General features: G+C 48.3%; 2 protein-coding genes and 2 long non-coding RNA genes across 5 annotated transcripts in view; 2 read left to right on the top strand and 2 right to left on the bottom strand.

The window, feature by feature from the left end:
- Positions 1-2,648, bottom strand: part of TGFBRAP1 (transforming growth factor beta receptor associated protein 1) — a 31,278-nt gene extending 28,630 nt beyond the window's left edge. The window contains exon 1 of the mRNA XM_069580559.1: positions 2,541-2,648. The gene's annotated coding sequence lies outside the window, so the exon portion shown is untranslated. The remainder of the gene's footprint in view (positions 1-2,540) is intronic.
- LOC138435654 (uncharacterized) lies at positions 2,627-5,607 on the top strand. Its single transcript, XR_011255166.1, has 2 exons — positions 2,627-3,706; positions 4,444-5,607. It is a non-coding gene; the product is annotated as an uncharacterized lncRNA (long non-coding RNA).
- A 6-nt stretch (positions 5,608-5,613) lies between these two features.
- On the bottom strand, positions 5,614-7,149 carry LOC138435653 (uncharacterized). Its single transcript, XR_011255165.1, has 3 exons — positions 7,026-7,149; positions 6,352-6,402; positions 5,614-5,960 (listed from the first exon to the last, which is right to left on the bottom strand). It is a non-coding gene; the product is annotated as an uncharacterized lncRNA (long non-coding RNA).
- Positions 7,150-7,183: 34 nt separating this feature from the next.
- C3H2orf49 (chromosome 3 C2orf49 homolog) lies at positions 7,184-20,261 on the top strand. Of its 2 annotated transcripts, XR_011255164.1 has the most exons (5): positions 7,184-7,598; positions 9,239-9,405; positions 15,370-15,745; positions 17,535-19,513; positions 19,677-20,261. XR_011255164.1 is itself a non-coding variant. In XM_069580569.1 (4 exons), the coding sequence occupies exons 1-4, from the start codon at positions 7,500-7,502 to the stop codon at positions 17,589-17,591; spliced, it is 699 nt and encodes a 232-aa protein (XP_069436670.1). In that variant the 5' UTR covers positions 7,184-7,499; the 3' UTR covers positions 17,592-20,261. The 2 variants fall into 2 exon arrangements, 1 of the variants encoding a protein (XP_069436670.1); XM_069580569.1 differs by having other exon boundaries at positions 17,535-20,261.
- Positions 20,262-20,486: the final 225 nt, after the last annotated feature.

The following is a 20,486-nucleotide window of genomic DNA, read 5'->3' as shown; positions in this document are numbered from 1 at the left end:
CCTGCTCCAGTATTCTTCCCTGGGAAATCCCATGGACAGAGGAGCCTGGCGGGCTACAGTCCATGGGGTCACAAAAGAGTCGGACAGGACTGAGCAACTGAGCACACACGCAAGTGTATGTATACATACACAGATACACCATTTATACACACCACCTGTATACGCATACATGCACATGTGTGTGTCTATATACCTATTCTATGAATCCTGTAAGAGCAACAGCAACAGATGCAAGCAATGTAGGGTATCTGAGGAGGGCAGGGTAGGTGGGCCAGGAGCAGGGGTTGGGGAGTAGGAGGGTGGTCTGGGTCTCCAGGGCATTGCCTTTGTAACATCTTCCTCAATCCTGGACTTTCAAACAGCTGTTAAGAATTATTGAGGGCCTTCTGGATTCTAGGCAATTGCCCCCTTTTACATCTTCTTTTTCCTGAATGTTATTTCCTCAACAAAGCTACCTGACCATCAAGACAAGATCCTGACCTCAAATCACCTGCAAGATTTCACAGCACACTCAGTGACTCCTGCCCTTCTGCATGAGGCATTTCAGCTCACTCAGGTAGCCCCAAATTAACTTGCTACTTCTGCCTTCATTTAGTAGTACAGCGTTTTTAAATAAAGAAAAACGGGTCAGGTTTGCCACAGAAGAGATGAGTTGTAAAGTACGGGCCAAATTCTTGGGCAGTCTCCAAACACCTGGCCACCACAAATGATTACTTTAATGTATTTCTAATGAGAACTGGGCTCAGGCCAAGATGAAGATGCTTAACCCATTAAGGAAAATTTCCTCGAGTTTTTTTAAAGGATCACAAAATTTTAATATTAGCATGAAGGAATAAGCCATATGTTTTGTGTAAGAACAGAACGCTTAGCTGCAAATCAGGCCTGGAAAGGTTAGCGTTTTTAAAACACTGGTCTCTGTGCTTTTAAAACTTGTCTACTGGATCTGCCTGAAGGAGAAAGGGACCTCAGGCAAACCCCTGTCACTGGAGGGTTAGGCAGAGGCTGAAGCGTCCTGGGAGCCTGACGTGGAGGGCAAGCTGCCTCCAGGACCAGAGGACTGAGGCTCAGTGTCGACTGGAAGAGAAGGGGCAGAGGACGGACCTGCAGGTGAGGGCCACTACACCTGTCCCTCCAGGTCTCTGTAAAATGTGCACAGAAAATGTGCACTCTGGAGTTCAGAGTCCAGGAGGGGTCTAACTGCAGAGGCAAGCCCTCACCCGGTTACCAATTACTCAAAGCCGAGCCCACCTGCTTTAGAGCCCAGACAGCTCCGGCCCCATGACCGCTTCTGTTTACTAACTGTAATTTATCTAGCGCCTACTAAGTGCCGGGCTCTGTGCTACATGCACTCTCTTAATGCACTGCATGTATCTTTTCTCATATCTCCCCGGTTTTGATTGAGAAAATTGAGGCTCAGAACGTCCAGTGAATGCCCAGGGCTCCCAGTTAGAAGGGGCAGGGGCAGGGTTTGAACCCACAACTCCATCCCCCCACTCCCACCACAGAGCGGCTCAGCCCCTGTTAAGCGAAGAACCCGGCTTGGGAAGGTCATACACCAGAGAGGCCGCTTCAGTGACCGCGGAGGCAGCAAGGCTGGCAGAAGTGGAAGGAAAAAGAAAAGGAAGCAGCTGTCCAGCTCTTCCTTCCTATCAGACCATAAGGCTGGAGTTTCCTGCTGACCAGCAGAGAAGGGAGCCCAGAGGAGAGGCAGCGGGCTCGGTGGCCCCTCCAGCCGTGAGCTCCGGGCCGGGCTGCCGGCTCACACCGCGGTGGACCCTCCACACACGTTCTCCCCGGGTCTCCACCTGCCACCACTGTCTCCACGGCTTTCTGTCCTCTCCGGGCACTTGCACAAGGAGGGAGCCCTGATCCGACAGGTTGGGACCCCTGAACTCAATACGGCCTATGTGCATGAAGAGCTGTGTGAAACCCCATTTCCTGCAGCCAGCTAGGGCCTGGGGCGGGGCGGGGGTGGGTGGTTTAATGGTCACCCGAAGCCTTTGGCGGGAGTGATGGCAGGTGCGAGCAACCAGAGGTGGCAGCTTCTGTCTTGAAAGCCACCTCTTAAAACACATAAGGCGGGCAGAGGAGAAGCCAACTTCCACAGCACCTGCGTCCCAGGGCGGAACGGCGGCGAGGAATCCCCGCCTCCCATCACACACCCCTGCCGGGTCTCCCAGTTCAGGCCAGACAGTCGGGCCCGAATGTGGCCCGGAATTTGCGTTCTCAAATCCCAGGAGCTCCAGGAAATGTCAACCATAGCGACGAAACGATCGCATACTCGCGTGGAGGGGCAGGGGTCGCGGGGCGTCGTCCTGCTGGGCTCCTCCCCCCAGAACAGCTCACTCAAACCCGGACGCGGTCTCGGGTCTTCCCAGCCCCGAACACGCGCACGCCGCACACCCGCCCGGTCCCCGCGCTGCGCGCCCACCCCCCGCTCGGCCGCAGTCCCCTCCTCGCCACCTGCCCGCGCGCACCTGCTCGTACCCGCCGCCCCCTAACCCCCTTCACGTCTCCGCCCCGCCGCTGGGCCCGCTCACCGGCCGCGCTCCGGCCGCTCCGGGCCCCGCGCCCCTGGGCCCCGGCCCCGGCCCCGGCTCCGGCTCCGGCCCGGCCCAGCCCCGCCGCTTCCCGTCACGTGGGTGGCCGGGGCGGGAGCGCCGCTCCCCGTCCGGCCTGAGCCCCGCGTCGGCTGCAGACCCCGCCCCGGGCCTGGTCGCAGGAGGGGGCGCCCCTCTGGCCTCGGATGCCCCGGATTTGGGGGGCCGGAGCGCCTGCCTCGGGGCTCGCGGGGGCGATGGGCGGGGAGACGCGCAGATCTCTGCGGCGCACGAGCGGAGCCTGCCGAGCCCTGGGCGGGGTCGGTAACGCGGCAAGGCTGCAGCTGCCGGGGCCGCGCTTTCTCCTCCCCCGGGCCTGCTGGACACGCTCGCCGCCCTATTTCTAGCACCGCGACGGCGCTGGGCAGTGTACTTGCTGAACGAACAAGTGAATCCGCCCATCCCTCCATCCTAGGAAAGGTTGGACCGCACGGCCACCTGACGTAGTTGGACTGGAGGAGTGAGTGGATGGCGGCTGGTGGCCCCGGTAGGGCTGAAATGGACTGCCGGGCACGAGCCGCCCGCCGCCCGCCCCAGGCCCACAGCTAGCCGCGAGCCCCAGGGGCGGTGAATTCGCAGGGTGTCCTTACTGAGGCAGGGAGTCCTGGACTATTTACCCACTCCTTCAGGAACGCCCATCGGTAGCTATCCCTTTGGGGATAGCATAGAGTCCTAGGTTAGGATGAATCCATGGGCCTCTCTTCAATATATAGTCAAACTCCAGTTCCACAGAGAAAAAGAAAATTCCCTCTAGGGCCGTCACTGCGCAATTATCAGCATGTAAAAAGCCCAATTTTCTCAATGATTTTCCTGACTTTAAGAGGCCCCCAAGACCTCAGCTTTCCTCCAGCCCCTGGAGAATAAAACAAAGATGTCGTCCCCAATCTAGACGCAGATACCAGCTACTACTCTCCAGCCTTGTTTCAAAGGGAGAAAAACAAATGACCCCCCCAAAAGTCAAATGAAGCAAATAAAGAATTATCAGGAATTAATTTTCTGTGACCACTTACGTCCTTCCCTTCTGGCCGGCCACACACATCCCACCAGCCCCAGACAGAGTTTCAGTCCTGACCCTGTGGATCCAGCATCACTGGCCCAGCCTCCAGGTGGGTAAGGGGTTTCCAGAGTGTACAGCTACCTGTGCTTCAAGGGCAAGTGCAGGTCTGGAGGAGCCAGGGAGCTGGCTCCACCTGAGCTTTCATCCATCTCGTTTTGCCCAGGCCCATGGAGAATGTGTGGCTGGCCATCAGCTCATCACGGCCCACCTGGCCTAGAATCTACTCTGTTTCGTCGTTTCAGTGCTCCGCCAGGGGCAGAGGTGATAGCTACTGACTGCCAGCCAGACACAGGGCTAAGGGGCTTACCGTGGTGGCCTCATTTAAGCAATATCCTCATGAAGTAGGCACTACTGATTTCTACACTGTACACAGGAATTAACAGACACAAAGTGAAAGACTTCCCCTACATTCCACAAAGTAAGAACAGAGCAAGGATAAGAACTCAACACCACGGCAGAATTTTTTATACATAGAATTAAACTCTGTTGGTTGAAATAGTTTACGGAACATTTGTCTTCTGCTTTAAACAATCTAGGAGTGAAGATGTGTTAACAAAGAGGAGCAAAAGAAGATAATTCAGAAATAGTTATTTCCTTTTTGAAGAAATTTGTCATAAGATTCTTAAAATGGCAAACTCCACACGTGCACGTTATTCCATCTACAAACCTTCTTCCTGAAGTTTTTGAGAAGTCTATTTCACATGTCTGGCAGCTCTATGAAACTAATCCATAAACATGCAAAGATCTGCATCTGGCTAATTCTATACTCCTCATGTTGTCTTGCAGAGAAGGCAATGGCACCCCACTCGAGTACTCTTGCCTGGAAAATCCCGTGGAGGGAGGAGCCTGGTGGGCGGCAGTCCATGGGGTGGAAGAGTCGGACACGATTGAGCAACTTCACTTTCACTTTTATGCATTGGAGAAGGAAATGGCAACCTACTCCAGTGTTCTTGCCTGGAGAATCCCAGGGACGGCAGAGCCTGGTGGGCTGCCACCTGTGGGGTCGCGAAGAGTCGGACACAACTGAAGCGACTTAGCAGCAGCAGCAGCATGTTGTCTTGATTAATCATATTTAAGAATATAAAGTTTTCAAAGGAATTATCAATTAACTTCATTTCTGATATTTATTTTTGGCTGTGCTGGGTCTTCCTTGCTGCACAAAGGCTTTCTCTGGTTGCAGCAAGCAGAGGCTATTCTCTAGTTGTGGTGTGTGAGCTTCTCATTGTGGTGGCTTCTCTTGTGGAGCACCAGCTCTAAGCTCATGGGCTTCAGTAATTGCAGCACATGGGCTCAGCAGTTGCATCCCACGAGCTCTGGAGTATGGGCTTAGTAGCTGTGGAACAAAGGCTTTAGTTGCTTGCAGCATGTGGCATCTTTCCAGACCAAGGATCAAACCTGTGAACCCTGCATTGGCAGGCAGATTCCCATCCACTGTACCACCAGGGAAGTCATTTATTATCCTTATTAAATATCCCTTTGGTCCATACTAAACAAGTTATTCTATAGAGTGTGAAAAAGATGACCTAAAACATTAATGAAAATTAATTATTGAATAGATACAACTGAATTCTTAGTATTATACTGCTAATAAGAGAAATCAACGTCCCAGGTTCTCATTATATATCTTGTTCATGGTTCATTCATTCAATAGACACTGAATATTTACTCAGCGTATGCAGTGTGTTGCTAGGGCCAAGGCAGGGTGTCGGGGTGGGGTGGTGGACTCTGTTCCAGAGGAGCTCATAACCAGTGAGGTGACGACGCCAAGCAGGGCAGTGTTTGTTAGTTTTCCTCAGCTTTGTTCTTGTCAACTATAGGCCCCAAATAATGTTAATGAAAACCTCATGATCTCTGAGGAAGGGGAAATTCTCATAATAAAACCTGAGCATTTTCAGTTACTATACAATACAGATAATACTGTTGTAGTAAGAATAAACTTCAGTCTACAAACTCAAATGTGGAACAAATGGAACTTTATTTCTTCTTTAAGCCCCACTTAGCTGCCAGTGACAATAATCTTATCACGGGAGGCCAGCGCTCTTCCTCAGGACTGTGTCTGGTTAGGAAATGTGTAAGGTGCCAGGACGAGGAGAAGCAGATGTCTGGTCCTCACATCTCTGGTCCCGCACGAATTCAGAGGTGCTCTTTGTCCCCTCTGGGGTTTGGTTTTCAGTCTTGTGGTTTAGGTGCTGTCAAGCCTGGCTTGAAGCCTCCAATCATGGTGTCTCCCTGGCTTGCAGGTCAAATGCCTGTAGCTTCCGTGCTTCAATGTGGCAGAAGTCTCTTTCAGGTGGCCCTTCTGCCTGTACACATTAGAAACAGCATCTCAAAAATCGTTAGAAAGGCAAATTATCCCCCGCCCTACTTCTGCATCAGAAACTGATTAAAACACAGCAGACCACCTGTTTTCAGAGGCTCTTCTAAGACTCTTCCTCGGATGGAGTGAGGGCAGGCATTACCAAAGACCCTGTCTCTCCTTCCCCTGGAGTGGGGAGGGTGCTGGAACTTTACCAATACTTCCTCCTCTCTGACTCGTGATTTTATTCTTCTGCCCTGGGGATACTCCTTCTATCCTGAAACGTTTGTTTCAGAGGCACCAAGAGTTAGCTTGAAGGATTTAGTTTTAACCAGGGAAGTACTTCTAGTTTTAAACTGGAAAATACGAGGAAAAAAAAAAAAAAGCACAGGCCTTACCTGCCATAAAACGTTTTTGCTGATGAAGAGCTTGAGACATCAGGTTAAATCCTGAAAACCACAGGGGAAAAAAGAAAAACAAGAACCGGTAGCCACATTTCCAGGTAGCTAGAGGTAACACCGGAGGGATTTGCCCTACTTTGGCTCCATCTTCACAACAGTGTGAGGGGCTTAATTCTCATTTCACAGCTAGGGAAACTAAGCAAACGTGCGGCTGTGTCCCTGGCACTTCTCGGTTGCCCTTACTTTCAGGTGTGAGTAGGTTCATTCCGAGTATTATTTCGGGAACAAATATTTGAGTGTCTACTATCGGCCAGGCGCTGGGTTCCAGGGAATTAAAGCCTTTGGCCTTAAATCATATTGGAGGAAGATTAGGAAACAAACACTAAAAAGGTTCAAAAAACACAACCAAGAAGCTTTCAGAATACTGCTGCTGCTGCTGCTGCTGCTGCTGCTGCTGCTGCTGCTGCTGCTGCTGCTGCTAAGTCGCCTCAGTCGTGTCCGACTCTGTGCGACCCCACAGACGACAGCCCACCAGGCTCCGCCGTCCCTGGGATTCTCCAGGCAAGAACACTGGAGTTGCCATTTCCGTCTCCAATGCATGAAAATGAAAAATGAAAGTGAGGTCGCTCAGTCGTGTCCGACTCTTCGCGACCCCATGGACTGTAGCCTACCAGGCTTTTCCGTCCATGGGATTTTCCAGGCAAGAGTACTGGAGTGGGATGCCATCACCTTCTCCGTTCATAACACCACCCACCGTATTTACACTAACTTCTACCGGCCTCCCTCGCCGTCTTCCCGCGAGGCTGACCTTGGACTCCCATTGGTTTCTGTCTCTGACGTCATAGGAGGCGCGACCAGGCGCGACCAATCGTGGCTCGTGAGCTGCGCCTTTCCCTCTCTTCCTGCCAGACTGGGAACGCCAGTTTCCTCTGCAGGGAGCTTTTTCACTTCTTTATGCCCCCAGGGATAATCCCCGGTTAGAGCCCGCCCAGCACCCTAGCCTTCCCGGAGAGGCGGAGCGCGATGCGCGGCAGACACAGAGTGACTACACACCCGAGGCAGCCGCGCCTGTCGTGACGTCACTTCCGGGACGCTTGCTCGCGGGAGACTTGTGGGTAGCCGGCCGGGGTTTCCTGGCGACGACGATGGCGGGGGATGTGGGCGGTCGCAGCTGCACGGATTCGGAGCTGCTGCTGCACCCGGAGCTGTTGTCGCAGGAGTTCCTTCTCCTCACCCTGGAGCAGGTGCGGCGCGCTGCTGCGGGCGGGCCTGCTTCGGGCGGGCCTGCTTCGGGGAGGCGCTGGGACTTGAGCTCGCCCCGAGTAGTCCTCGGCGGCACCCGATACACCCGCCGCCGCCGTGCCAGCCGCGGGGTCGAGCCGTTCTCCGCCCCACGCGGATTGGCCGGGTCTCCGCACTCGCCTGTCGAGAGAGAGACGTCCTCAGAATTCTAGGGACTCCTGGGAGTTGGGAATACTCTTTTGGGATTCCGATGGTCGGAAAGGGGAGTCCAGACGACCCCCGCGGCCTGGGTGTGATCAGGGGCCTGCCAAGAGGGGCTGGGGAAGGTCGTAGAAGAACGGGAACAAGGGGTGGCGGTCCCCGGCTGCCGGCCTGGAGGGCATCGGAGAAGTCGTCCGTTCTCCACACTCACCGAGTTCAAAGACGGGGAAACTGAGTCCCAGACGGGTGGAGTGACTTCTGTGTTCACACCGCCGTTAGATGGTGCAGCCGGAGAACTCAGGGCTCCTGGCTCTCAAAGCAGTGTTTGCTCCTTTTCAGCTGTTGTGGCCTCTGATAGCGGACGAAAAATAACACCAAAAAAAAAAAAAGTGTTGAGTTTTGTTGTACTCTAGAGCACCGGGAACTGTGTTCAATGTTGTGCAGCAGCCTGGATGAGAGTGGGGTTTGGTCGCGGGGAATGGATCTGTGTATATGTGCGGCTGGGTCCCTTTGCTGTCCACCTGAAACTATCACAACATTGTTAATCGTCCAGTATAAAAAAAATTTTTTTTTTTAAAGTGATGAGTTTCGTTTAAAGTGGTGGAGAATTGCTGAAAACTTTGGGGGGGTTTAAGTGGCATGTTTTGTTGTTTTCCTTTTGTTTTTCCCCTCAGTACTCTTTCTCTGGTTTCCTCAAACCTGGCCCCCTCACCCCCCACCCTGGTAGAATTTTTTAGAGATATCAATTACCTTTTTTCCCTGTGGTTATGAAACTTTTTAGGTCCCTCACAATCAGCGCAGGGTGTGTGAAAACACAGACTGCAGGGTTCAATGCACAGAGTTTCTGGTTCAGTAATTTTGAAGTGTGGCCTGAGAAGTGCCATTTTTAACAAGTTCTTGCAGCTGGTCCAAAGATCACAGTTTGAGAATCGCTTTGAGGTCTAGGTGATGAGCTCAGGTTTAATATAGTTTCCCAAGGAGGGACACTTGGGGAAGATCATAGCGGGTGAGACCTCCAGCCCGCCCATCTGCTCATGACAGTAACCTTTAGATACCTTTCTGACAGGATGGAGTAGCTGTTATCATTGTTTGCTTTCTTTTGTCTGGTCTCTCCAGACAGTTCCCGGTTTTCAGTTGCATTCATAGGTTAAGATGCTGCTACTGGAGATGGCCTTTATGCCTCCTGTGTGGGTTGAGCAGCGTGGACTGCTGTCCTTGTCACACTGAGGACACATGATCATTGTCTTTAAGATGAAGCTGGACAGAAAACTTGAAGAGCTTAGCCTTTCTATAGTACTGCTTCTTGCAGGATGTTAGGCATGTGTCCAAACATGAAAGTTGTTTTATACTTGTTATCTAAGCACTCATGTCTTACCCTGTTAGATAGGTACTTAAAATGAAGGCTGTTATTTTGAAATTACTTTTGCTTCCTTTTCCACAGAAGAACATATCTGTTGAAAATGACATGAGAGTAAACAAAGACAGTCTGACCGACCTTTATGTTCAACATGCAATACCACTGCCTCAGAGAGATTTGCCAAAGAGTAGATGGGGGAAAATGATGGAAAAGAAGAGAGAACAACACGAGATGAAAAGTGAGACAAAAAGGTACTTTTCTCCGGTTCTGGTTATTGTTTTATATGAACAATCTTGCTTTTCTTTTTTTCCCCACTTGAATTTAGGTTAAAAAATACTCAGCTACTGTTTATTGAGTATCAGGCATTGTGCTGTAGTGTAAATAAAACTGACCGAATTCCTTGTTCAAATTTGAATTGGGAGAAACACAGTAAAAATGTTAAGTCAAATACAGGGCATGCTGCACTGTGGTAAATGCGAAGGAGAAAAGTGACATGGGAAGAGGGATGACAGCTGTGGGTGAAGTGCCCAGGGACAGCCTCACTGAGAAGTGACATTTCCGTGGAGAGACCTGTGGAAAGCAGAGGGTGAGCCAGGTTCTGGGCCGAACACGAGCACCAGGCCAGGGGTGTGTCCGCATGATGGCCAGGAGCAGCCTGGAGGCAGGCGGGGCCGAGCAGGAAAGGTGGTGCAGAGGGTGAGCACGGGAAGACCTGGGCTGCCCTGAGATGAGCAGCCACCGCAGGATTTTGAGCAGAGAGATAATACCGTCTGAGGCAGATTGTAAGAGGTTTACTCTGGCTACTATAGTGAGTCGTGGTTTAAGGTTGGGGGAGGGTGACGGAACCAGGCCAGGTGTTCTGTAATCCTGGCAGTAGACAGTGGCGATTCTGGGGGAGATACTGGACTTGGTAAGAAGCATTTGGGGTCTGGTTGTGTTTTGGAGGCAGAGCCAACAAGATTTATTAAAGTAGGAGAAAAAAGTGGAGTCAGATAAGGGCCGTGAGGTCTGTGAATAAAATAGAAATAAAGAGATGGTTGTATCACTTCCATAAACGCCAGAAAATTTTAAATTCCAGAAAAATGTTCGTAAAACCACAAGCAGATTAATTTCCTTTTATACCTTTAATTAATCAGCATAGTTAGTTAGGATGAAGTATCTTAAGATCTCTAAGTGGCCTAATAAATTATTTTCCTGTGTCTGTTTCATTACATGTGGGTGCTGTTGATTAATCGCTGAATATTTTTTTTAGAGCATCACTGTCCTAGGCAGTGCACTGCAGACAGTGGGAGAAGATGGGATGAGAGGGCTGCATAAGGAGCACCTTCGCTCTGAGTTAGTGGTTTTAATCTCTAGTGACGAAGAAAGATTCCTGACTGATGGGAGATGATTTCCCACTTCTGAGAACAGCAGAAGAACATAGCACCTGTGTCATCTGTGTATACTCTTTTGGCAAACAGATGTGTGTACAGTCTCAGTGTTGATCAGAAGATAGTCAGCTCAGGATGAGCATGTTTCTTATAAGCTCCTGAGATGGTGCTGATGCTGCGGGTCCTTAGTAGGACTCTCAGTAGCAAAGCAGAGGTGTTTTTCCTAATAACTGGTTGTTCAAGTTCTTTAAACACGTCTAACTGGAAGTGCCCCCCCCCCCCCGCCCTGGCCAAGACGTTTGTTTCACTTGAAGTCTAATTAATATTGAACAAATGAATGCTTTTATTATTTATACTTAGAATTAAGAGTGGAAATTAGGTTTCCAGAAACTGAATGTGAAGACTTGCCAGTTATAAACTTAAAATTATATACATGTTACAGTTAGTTTAGAAAATGCCTGGACTTTAAGGACTTTTAATGAGTGGGGTCAGATGTCCTGTCAATTCCTTGTTTGTAAGCTGCCAGTATGGTAGTTTAGTGTAGTTGTATAGTTTGTTAGCCTTTCTAAATAACCAGTGATACATGGGCAGGATAACTCTGTCAACAGCATGATAACTTTTAAAAGTTAAAGTTTTTTGTTGTTGTTCAGTCAGTGAGTTATGTCCAAGTCTCTGTCCACCAAGCTTCCCTGTCCTTCACCATCTCCCTGAGTCTGCTCACTCATGTCCGTTGAGTCAGTGATATCATCCAACCATCTCATCCTCTGTTGTCCCCTTCTCCTGCCCCCAGTCTTTCCCAGCATCAGGGTCTTTTCCAGTGAGTCAGTTCTTTACATGAGGTGGCTAAAGTATTGAAGCTTCAGCTTTAGCATCAGTCCTTCCAGTGAATATTCCAGGTTGATTTCCTTTATGATTGACTGGTTTAATCTCCTTGCTGTCCAAGGGACTCTCAAGAGTTCTCCAGCATCACAGTTTGAAAGCATCAGTTCTTCAGCACTTAGCCTTATTTATGGTCCACTTCTCACACTGGTACATGACTACTGGAAAAACCAAAGCTTTGACTATAGGGACCTTTGTTGGCAAAGTGATGTCTCTGCTTTTTAATATGCTGCCTAGCTTTGTCATAACTTTTCTTCCAAGGAGCAAGAGTCTTTCAATTTCATGGCTGCAGTTACCATCCATAGTGATTTTGGAGCCCAAGAAAATAGTCTATCACTGTTTCCATTGTGTCCCTGTCTCTTTGCTATGAAGTGATGGGACTGGATGCCATGATCTTAGTTTTGGGAATGTTGAGTTTTAAGCTTGTTCACGCTCTTCTTTCACTTTCATCAAGAGGCTCTTTAGCTCCTCTTCAGTTCTGCCATTAGAGTGGTTCAGTTCAGTTCTGTTCAGTCGCTCAGTTGTGTCCGACTCTGCAACCCCATGAATCGCAGCACGCCAGGCCTCCCTGTCCATCACCATTTCCCGGAGTTCACTCAGACTCACATCCATCGAGTCAGTGATGCCATCCAGCCATCTCATCCTCAGTCGTCCCCTTCTCCTCCTGCCCCCAATCCCTCCCAGCATCAGAGTCTTTTCCAATGAGTCAACTCTTCGCATGAGGTGGCCAAAGTATTGGAGCTTCAGCTTCAGCATCAGTCCTTCCAATGAATATTCAGGGCTGATTTCCTTTAGGATTGACTGGTTGGATCTCCTTGCAGTCCAAGGGACTCTCAAGAGTCTTCTCGAACACCACAGTTCAAAAGCATCAATTCTTCGGCGCTCAGCCTTCTTCACAGTCCAACTCTCACATCCATACATGACCACAGGGAAAACCATAGCCTTAACTAGACGGACCTTAGTCGGCAAAGTAATGTCTCTACTTTTGAATATGCTATCTAGGTTGGTCGTAACTTTTCTTCCAAGGAGTAAGCATTTTTTAATTTCATGGCTGCAATCACCATCTGCAGTGATTTTGGAGCCCCCAAAAATAAAGTCTGACACTGTTTCCGCTGTTTCCCCTTCTATTTCCCATGAAGTGATGGGACCGGATGCCATGATATTCGTTTTCTGAATGTTGAGCTTTAAGCCAACTTTTTCACTCTCCTCTTTCACTTTCATCAAGAGGCTTTTTAGCTCCTCTTCACTTTCCCATAAGGGTGGTGTCATCTGCATATCTGAGGTTATTGATATTTCTCCTGGCAATCTTGATTCCAGCTTGTGTTTCTTCCAGTCCAGCGTTTCTCATTATGTACTCTGCATAGAAGTTAATTAAGCAGGGTGACAATATACAGCCTTGACATACTCCTTTTCCTGTTTGGAACCAGTCTGTTGTTCCATGTCCAGTTCTAACTGTTGCTTCCTGACCTGCATACAGATTTCTCAAGAGGCAGGTCAGGTGGTCTGGTATTCCCATCTCTTTCAGAATTTTCCACAGTTTCTTGTGATCCACACAGTGAAAGGCTTTGGCATAGTCAATACAGCAGAAATAGATGTTTTTCTGGAACTCTCTTGCTTTTTCCATGATCCAGCAGATGTTGGCAATTTGATCTCTGGTTCCTCTGCCTTTTCTAAAACCAGCTGGAACATCAGGGAGTTCACGGTTCACGTATTGCTGAAGCCTGGCTTGGAGAATTTTGAGCATTACTTTACTAGCATGTGAGATGAGTCCAATTGTGCGGTAGTTTGAACATTCTTTGGCATTGCCTTTCTTTGGGATTGGATGAAAACTGACCTTTTCCAGTCCTGTGGCCACCGCTGAGTTTTCCACATTTGCTGGCATATTGAGTGCAGCACTTTCACAGCATCATCTTTCAGGATTGGAAACAGCTCAACTGGAATTCCATCACCTCCACTAGCTTTGTTCATAGTGATGCTTTCTAAGGCCCACTTGACTTCACATTCCAAGATGTCTGGCTCTAGATTAGTGATCACATCATCATGATTATCTGGGTCGTGAAAATCTTTTTTGTACAGTTCTTCCGTATTCTTGCCACCTCTTCTTAATATCTTCTGCTTCTGTTAGGTCCATACCATTTCTGTCCTTTATGGAGCCCATCTTTGCATGAAATGTTCCCTTGGTATCTCTAATTTTCTTGAAGAGATCTCTAGTCTTTCCCATTCTGTTGTTTTCCTCTATTTCTTTGCATTGATTGCTGGAGAAGGCTTTCTTATCTCTTCTTGCTATTCTTTGGAGCTCTGCATTCAGATGCTTATATCTTTCCTTTTCTCCTTTGCTTTTCGCCTCTCTTCTTTTCACAGGTATTTGTAAGGCCTCCCCAGACAACCATTTTGCTTTTTTGCATTTCTTTTCCATGGGGATGGTCTTGATCCCTGTCTCCTGTACAGTTTTCACGAACCTCATTCCATAGTTCATCAGGCACTCTGTCTATCAGATCTAGCCCCTTAAATCTATTTCTCACTTCCACTGTATAATCATAAGGGATTTGATTTAGGTCATACCTGAATGGTCTAGTGGTTTTCCCTATTTTCTTCAATTTGAGTCTGTATTTGGTAATAAGGAATTCATGATCTGAGCCACAGTCAGCTCCTGGTCTCGTTTTTGTTGACTGTATAGAGCTTCTCCATCTTTGGCTGCAAAGAGTATAATCAGTCTGATTTCGGTGTTGACCATCTGGTGATGTCCATGTGTAGAGTCTTCTCTTGTGTTGTTGGAAGGGGGTGTTTGCTATGACCAATGCATTTTCTTGGCAAAACTCGATTAGTCTTTGCCCTGCTTCATTCTGCATTCCAAGGCCAAATTTGCCTGTTACTCCAGGTGTTTCTTGACTTCCTACTTTTGCATTCCAGTCCCCTATAATGAAAAGGACATCTCGTTTGGGTGTTAGTTCTAAAAGGTCTTGTAGGTCTTCATTAGAGTGGTATCATCTGTGTATCTGAGGTTGTTGACATTTCTCCTGACAATCTTGATTCCAGCTTGTGAGTCATCCAGCCTGGCATTTCGCGTGTTGTACTCTGCATATACGTTAAATAAGCAGGGTGACAATATACAGGCTTGATGTACTCCTTTCCCAATTTTGAACCAGTTCATTATGTCTGGTTCTAACTGTTGCTTCTTGTCTTTTATACAGGTTTCTTAGGAGACAGGTAAGGTGGTGTGGTATTTTGATCTTTTGAAGAGTTCTGCACAGTTTGTTGTGATCCACACAGTCAAAGACTTTAGCTTAGTCAATGAAGCAGAAGTAGAGGTTTTTTGGAAATCCCTTGCTTTTACTATGATCCAGTGAATGTTGGCAATTTGATCTCTGGTTCCTCTTCGTTTTCTAAATCCAAGTTGTACATCTGGATGTTCTTAGTTCCCGTACTGTTGAAACCTATCTTGAAGGATTTTGAGCACTACCTTGCTAGCATGTGAAATGAGTGCAATTGTGCGGTCGTTTGAACATGCTTTGCCTTTTTTTGGGATTGGAATGAAAACTGACCTTTTCCAGTCTTGTGGCCACTGCTGAGTTTTCCAAATTTGCTGGCATATTGAGTGCAGCACTTTCGAAGCCTTATCTTTTAGGATTTGACACAGCTCAACTGAAATTCCGTCACCTCCACTAGCTTTGTTCGTATAATGCTTCATAAGGCCCACTTGAAGTTCTAGGGTTAGTTGATGGATTGATGCTCTAAAAATAACTATGTCTTCTGTATAGATGAAAGATAACTAAATTTTTGTTGATAAATTTTGTAAAGTTCAAAGCAGCAGAAAGTTATTTCATTTAGGGTAAACATAGAAAACTTCATTTCCAGTAGTCCTATTTAGGTTAGGCAAATCTTTTTTGATCATTTTAGCTTTGAGTTCCAGGGAACTGATTTGCCATTCAGAGAGTACTTTTCATGAATACATCTCTGTGATTTCAGGAGTAGCCCTGCAGATGGGTTGCGGAAAAGACCCCTCATTGTGTTTGACGGCAGTTCAACAAGTACAAGCATAAAAGTGAAGAAGACAGAGAACGGGGATAATGACCGGCTCAGGCCCCCACCCCAGGCGAGCGCTACCAGTAATGCCTTTAGAAAATTGTCAAATTCCTCGTCAAGTGTTTCACCCCTAGTTTTGTCTTCCAATTTGCCTACGAACAGTAAAATGGGACACAATAATAATGACACTAAACAGAACCATGACTTAACGCATAGGAAAAGTCCTTCGGGGCCTGTGAAGTCGCCGCCTTTGTCGCCTGTGGGAGCCACTCCCGTGAAGTTAAAGCGAGCTGCTCCCAAGGAGGAGGCCGAGGCCACGGTGAGTGCTGCCTCGTGGTCTCTGCGCCAGCTGCTTGCCTGAGGTCCGCTGTGCAGAGATGTCTCGTTTGTATGACTCATTCCCTGTGTGTGGCCCTGGGATCCATGATAAGCTAGTGTCTTTTAAAGTGCCCTCAGTTTATTTCTGCTTAAAACATGTAAAGGGAGTGCCTCTTGGGCACTTTTCCTAGATTGTCCTCTTGGAACTAAAGGAGAGAAGTAGTTCTGTGTTAGCAAGACTCAGAATGTTAACTCAGTTGGGCAGGGTTATGCATTTATTAAGCGGCATTGTAGATATTGGCCTTGAATCGGTCTGTTTTGCACTTACCTTAAAATCACACCAGAATCTTTAGAGTTTACCAGTGGCCTCCCCCTCCCCCTCACATGCACCTACCTGTCTTTAGGAAGATGGAGGTGATTTGGGAGACTGCTTTGTTAGGCTCCACTAGACATACCATCTGAATGCTTGCATTTCAAATGGCAGATCTGTATAGTTGCCAGAATATATTGAGTTTAATTATGAGGTTTTACATATATATATGTGCAGTCTTATAGCTTTTACTCCTTGTCTTAGTTCATTCAGGCCGATATTAACAACAGACACCGCTGACTGGGTGGCTCCGACAGTAAACGTTCATTTCCTGCAGCCCTGGAGACGGGCCCACAGTCAAGGCAGACTCAGCGTCTGCTCAGGCCCACTTCCTGGTTCAGAGTCGGCCGCTGTCTCTGTGTTCTCTCCTGGCAGAAGGGGCAGGATGCTCTCTGGGGTCTGTTTTAAGGGGGCACGCACTCATCCCCTTCATGACATAACTGCCTCCCAGAGGCCCCCCTCCAGCACCGCCACCTTGGGGGTCAGGATTCAACACAGGGAGTTGGAAGGACAAAGGTATTCAGTCCACAGCATTCCTGTATATTCTTCAGCTTTGTTATCATCTTCATATTCTGTGTCAAAGAGATCAAGACTGACTAGTTGAGACATAAATAGCAGACCCCAGAGAGAGCTGCAGTGACCTGACCAGCCCAGAGTTCTCATTTCAGTTCATCGTTCAGGCCCCTTTCAGCCACGCCCTGCAGTGGGTACAGTAGCTGTTCCCATTTCACAGATGAGGAGGAAGCCGCCTCAATAGTTTAAACAAACTAGTCTAGGGCTCCAGCCTGTAGTTGAGTTCAGATGTGCTTGGCCCCGGAACACGCGCTTCTGGTGACGCCACACTGCTTTTGTCCTCGGTCACTGCTGGGGGCGCGGGGGAGAGCAGAGGTGGAACTGTGAGGGAGGCCCTTGAATATTATGGTCAGTGAGCCAGTGAGCACTGAGGATTTTTTTTTTCCCCCCAAATTCTTGGAAAGCATTTTTCTACTCAGAAAACTTCCATTCTTTGAGAGGTGTGCCTTTTCTTTCAAATCTTGTGCTCAGATCATAGACTGTGAGGCTGGGGGCGATGGGCCCTGCAGGGAGGAGGCAGGTCTGGAGTGGCTGTGGTTCTCAGCTCTGAGGGGGCTTCTAGAAAACCCCACTGGGGTCAGGGTCGCATTCCAGCACCTCCTGAGGGTGCTGGTTGAGTTGGCTCTGGGGTGACCTCCAGGCCTGGGCATGTTGTCTGTGCCCTGGGCAGCTGTAAACACAGGACTAGGGGCTGGCCTTTTTTCCTGCTGCCTCCAGTTCCTCCACCAGGTGGCAGCAGCGCGCCACCATTCCTGTATCCGGGGTCAGTCTGGGTGTAAAATGTGCCTTTGGGGTGTCCTTCGGCATTTCTGCAAGTGTGCACTGACTTCTGCCCCTGTGTTTTCAGATTAACCTGAAACCCCCAGAAGCCAAGAGGAAGATACAGCATGTGACATGGCCGTGAAGTTAAGTTTCCAAAAATGTAAATATAACTGTAACTGTAGTTTTTCAAGCAAGTTCACATATATTGACAGTATTTACAGAGATCTTGATTATTGTGGAATTTTCTTAAGAGGTTTAAATTAGGTTCAAAAAAATAAAGTCCTTTTCTTTCCCTTTCTCCCTCCTTTCCTTCCTGTGGTGGGGAAAATCTTGCCTTTCATGCTCTGGTTAGGAAGGAATCTCTTTTTAAACAAGTGATGTAGTAAAGTCATTTATATTGGCCCTAGTCACATAATTAGCTGCAAGTCTGGTATAAAGCATTTGTTGAATTTTAAGAATTATGCTCATTTGTCTGTTTTGGTCTTTGGGGAGATTTGAGGGTTTTTTTAAACTCAAATACGTTAGAAATTCATGATTTTTCTGTCTTTTCCCAAGCAAAAGGCTGTAGCAGTTCATCACAGTATTTTAGTGAGTACTGCCAGACTCCTCTGCAGGGCTCCCCACGGGGAGCACGTTTGCAGTGCTGCCGGTCACCTGCTCAGGGGACACTGCGGTCCTTGGCGCCCATGTTGCCTCTCTTCATAGAAACCAAAAGGGAGCCCAGTGCTGGTCCCTGCTCCTCCTTCCCTTCAGTTGTGAGTTGAGTTTTGGAGAGTAGACTGCCCAGCCCTTGGATGCTCCTGCCATGTAGTCATGGCAGCTCTGACCTCCCTCTCAGCCAGGAATCACTCCCTCCTGGGAGCATCGTCTTTTCCAAGTGAAGCTGACTGTAAGCTCCTGAGGGGAGTGATCCTGCTGGAGGTGGTGTCTGACGGCAGGAGACTCGGGGGATAGGAGGAGGGGGTAAAAAGCCAGAGCCTGGGGGTCCAGGATGCCTGGGAGACGTACAGTTGGCAGGAGAGGGGCCGCTGAGTCTAGGGGTCACTCAGAGCAGCGTGGGGCAGTCGGGGTGCTGCTGAGGCACCAGAGGTTTCGTGGTGTGTGAAGTGGCGTCACTCCGGTCCGCTAACAGAAGTCAGCGGGGAGACACGCAAGCCTCGTGCTCATGAGTTCCCAGGTCCGCGTTCTGCCGTGTTTCTGACCAAGGTCAAGGGCACTTCACATTCTTCCCTCGTATGAGTGACCCTCAGATTGGAGTTTTCCTTCCTAGAGCAGTTCATCCCTTTGTTGATTTGTTAAAACAAGCATTTTAGCTCTTGAATCGCCTTACAAAACATTCATTCAGCCTTGAAGATAGGTACGATACCCAAACTTTAACCCTACGTTTTCCAGCCTTTCTGCGTTTATCCAAAGTATAAATCCGTACACATAAGACAAAACTAATAGACACTAGCGCTGTGTCAGTTGTTAATGTTACGGTAAATTGTTAAACGTGCTTTGTTATCTGCAGGGCTGACATCTGGGTATGTTACAGGACAGCCATAATCCTATACATGCTGTGTGTTAAGGGAGATTTTGAAAGTGCAGATTTTAGGGTAGAATGGCAGATTATATTTTATGTTCTGCTGTCTCCTCTCCCATTTGCATCTCTCCTAGTTAAGAGAGAGTTAGCCGTTTGACAGTTTTACGTCAGTGGAAACTTGTTTTTCTCAATAAAAATAATTTTTAATTTGTGTATTTAACTTACAGAGTAGGTTGGTAATAACAGCTGAACTGTGTAACATTGTTGCTTCAAATTGAAGTTCATATTATGAACATTCAGCATCAGTGCTCATATAGCAGCATATTATTGAGCCATTTTGAGTTTGAAGAGTGGAGAAGCCTCGGCTAAGTACTGCGGGTCACGTTCCCCACATCCGAGCACAGAGTGGACACAGCTCCATGGGCGATGACAGCAGACCCAGGGGTCGCTTTCTGGGCTTGTCTCCAGGCCTTGACCTGAGCAGCACTCATGCGGATGATCCCTTGCTCCTTGACATGGGCCCGTCTGGTGGCTTGGATGAAGTGAGTGGAGGGTGGGTGGTCAAGTCAGGTGGCTCCTGGCGCAGGCATGTGTCTACTTCAGGCACGTGGGCTCCCATGCCTCTCCCTCTTTGCTCCCTGTTTTCCTTTTTCTTACTCTCCTCCCCCATAGTTCTATTTTCCCTGCTCCTTCTTCACCCTGCAGATCCTGAACTCCAGGCTCACGTTTATTTGCAAGTCGGATTGCTTGGCCCACTGATCACTGGGGCCAGAGCTAGGTGAGCCCCGTCCTCCTTGCGGACCACAGACGCTGGTGCAGGGGTCTGAGAGGGTCTGTCGCCCAGTGGCCGAGGAGGCGGGCAGCGACCAGGCACTTTGCAAATACCACTACGAGGCCGTCATATCACTGCTAGTATTAAAATTCTTCAGAATTGTAATTATTATTTGAAATAGCTTTTTGGTTGACCTAAGTTTTGAGAGATGATTCTAAAACAGATCTAGAGACTCATTCGATAGCAACGACCTTCTAAAAACTTACATTAAGTGAAGCTGCCCGTAGGTGAAATCATAGGTCTGTCAGGCATCCTTCCCCTGTTGATTGCTGTGGAGCTTGTCCTCCTTAGAGGCTCCAGAATGGCCGTGATGTTTTAAGTGTGCTCTTTTATTAAATGCTTGTTTTGTAATTCGGTATGGAGAGTTTACAGAGAGTTTAACCTTGTAATGTACATTTTTGTATGTCAACAGTCTTTTAACTAGCCTTATCCTTATTTAAATAAAAGGAGTAAAATTACTGAGTAGGTCTGTCATTCATAAAAATAAAACGTGAAAACACGTAGTGACCTTTTTTTGACTATATAGAAACTTGTTTATTCCTTATAGTAAGCCTTCTGTACCTGGATCGACGTCTCAGTAGTCTAGCCGCATCTTGGGCCCGCGTGAGGGGCTGAGTGGGGGTCCTTGGGCTGCCCGCTGGTAGCCCCTGTGCTTCCAGGGATGGCCACCAGCCCCCATGTGT

This window comes from Ovis canadensis, chromosome 3, assembly GCF_042477335.2.
Source record: "Ovis canadensis isolate MfBH-ARS-UI-01 breed Bighorn chromosome 3, ARS-UI_OviCan_v2, whole genome shotgun sequence".
In the NCBI taxonomy this organism is placed as follows: Eukaryota; Metazoa; Chordata; class Mammalia; order Artiodactyla; family Bovidae; genus Ovis; species Ovis canadensis.
Note: the sequence above shows the minus strand (reverse complement) of the source record. Positions and strands in the feature narration are given on the sequence as shown.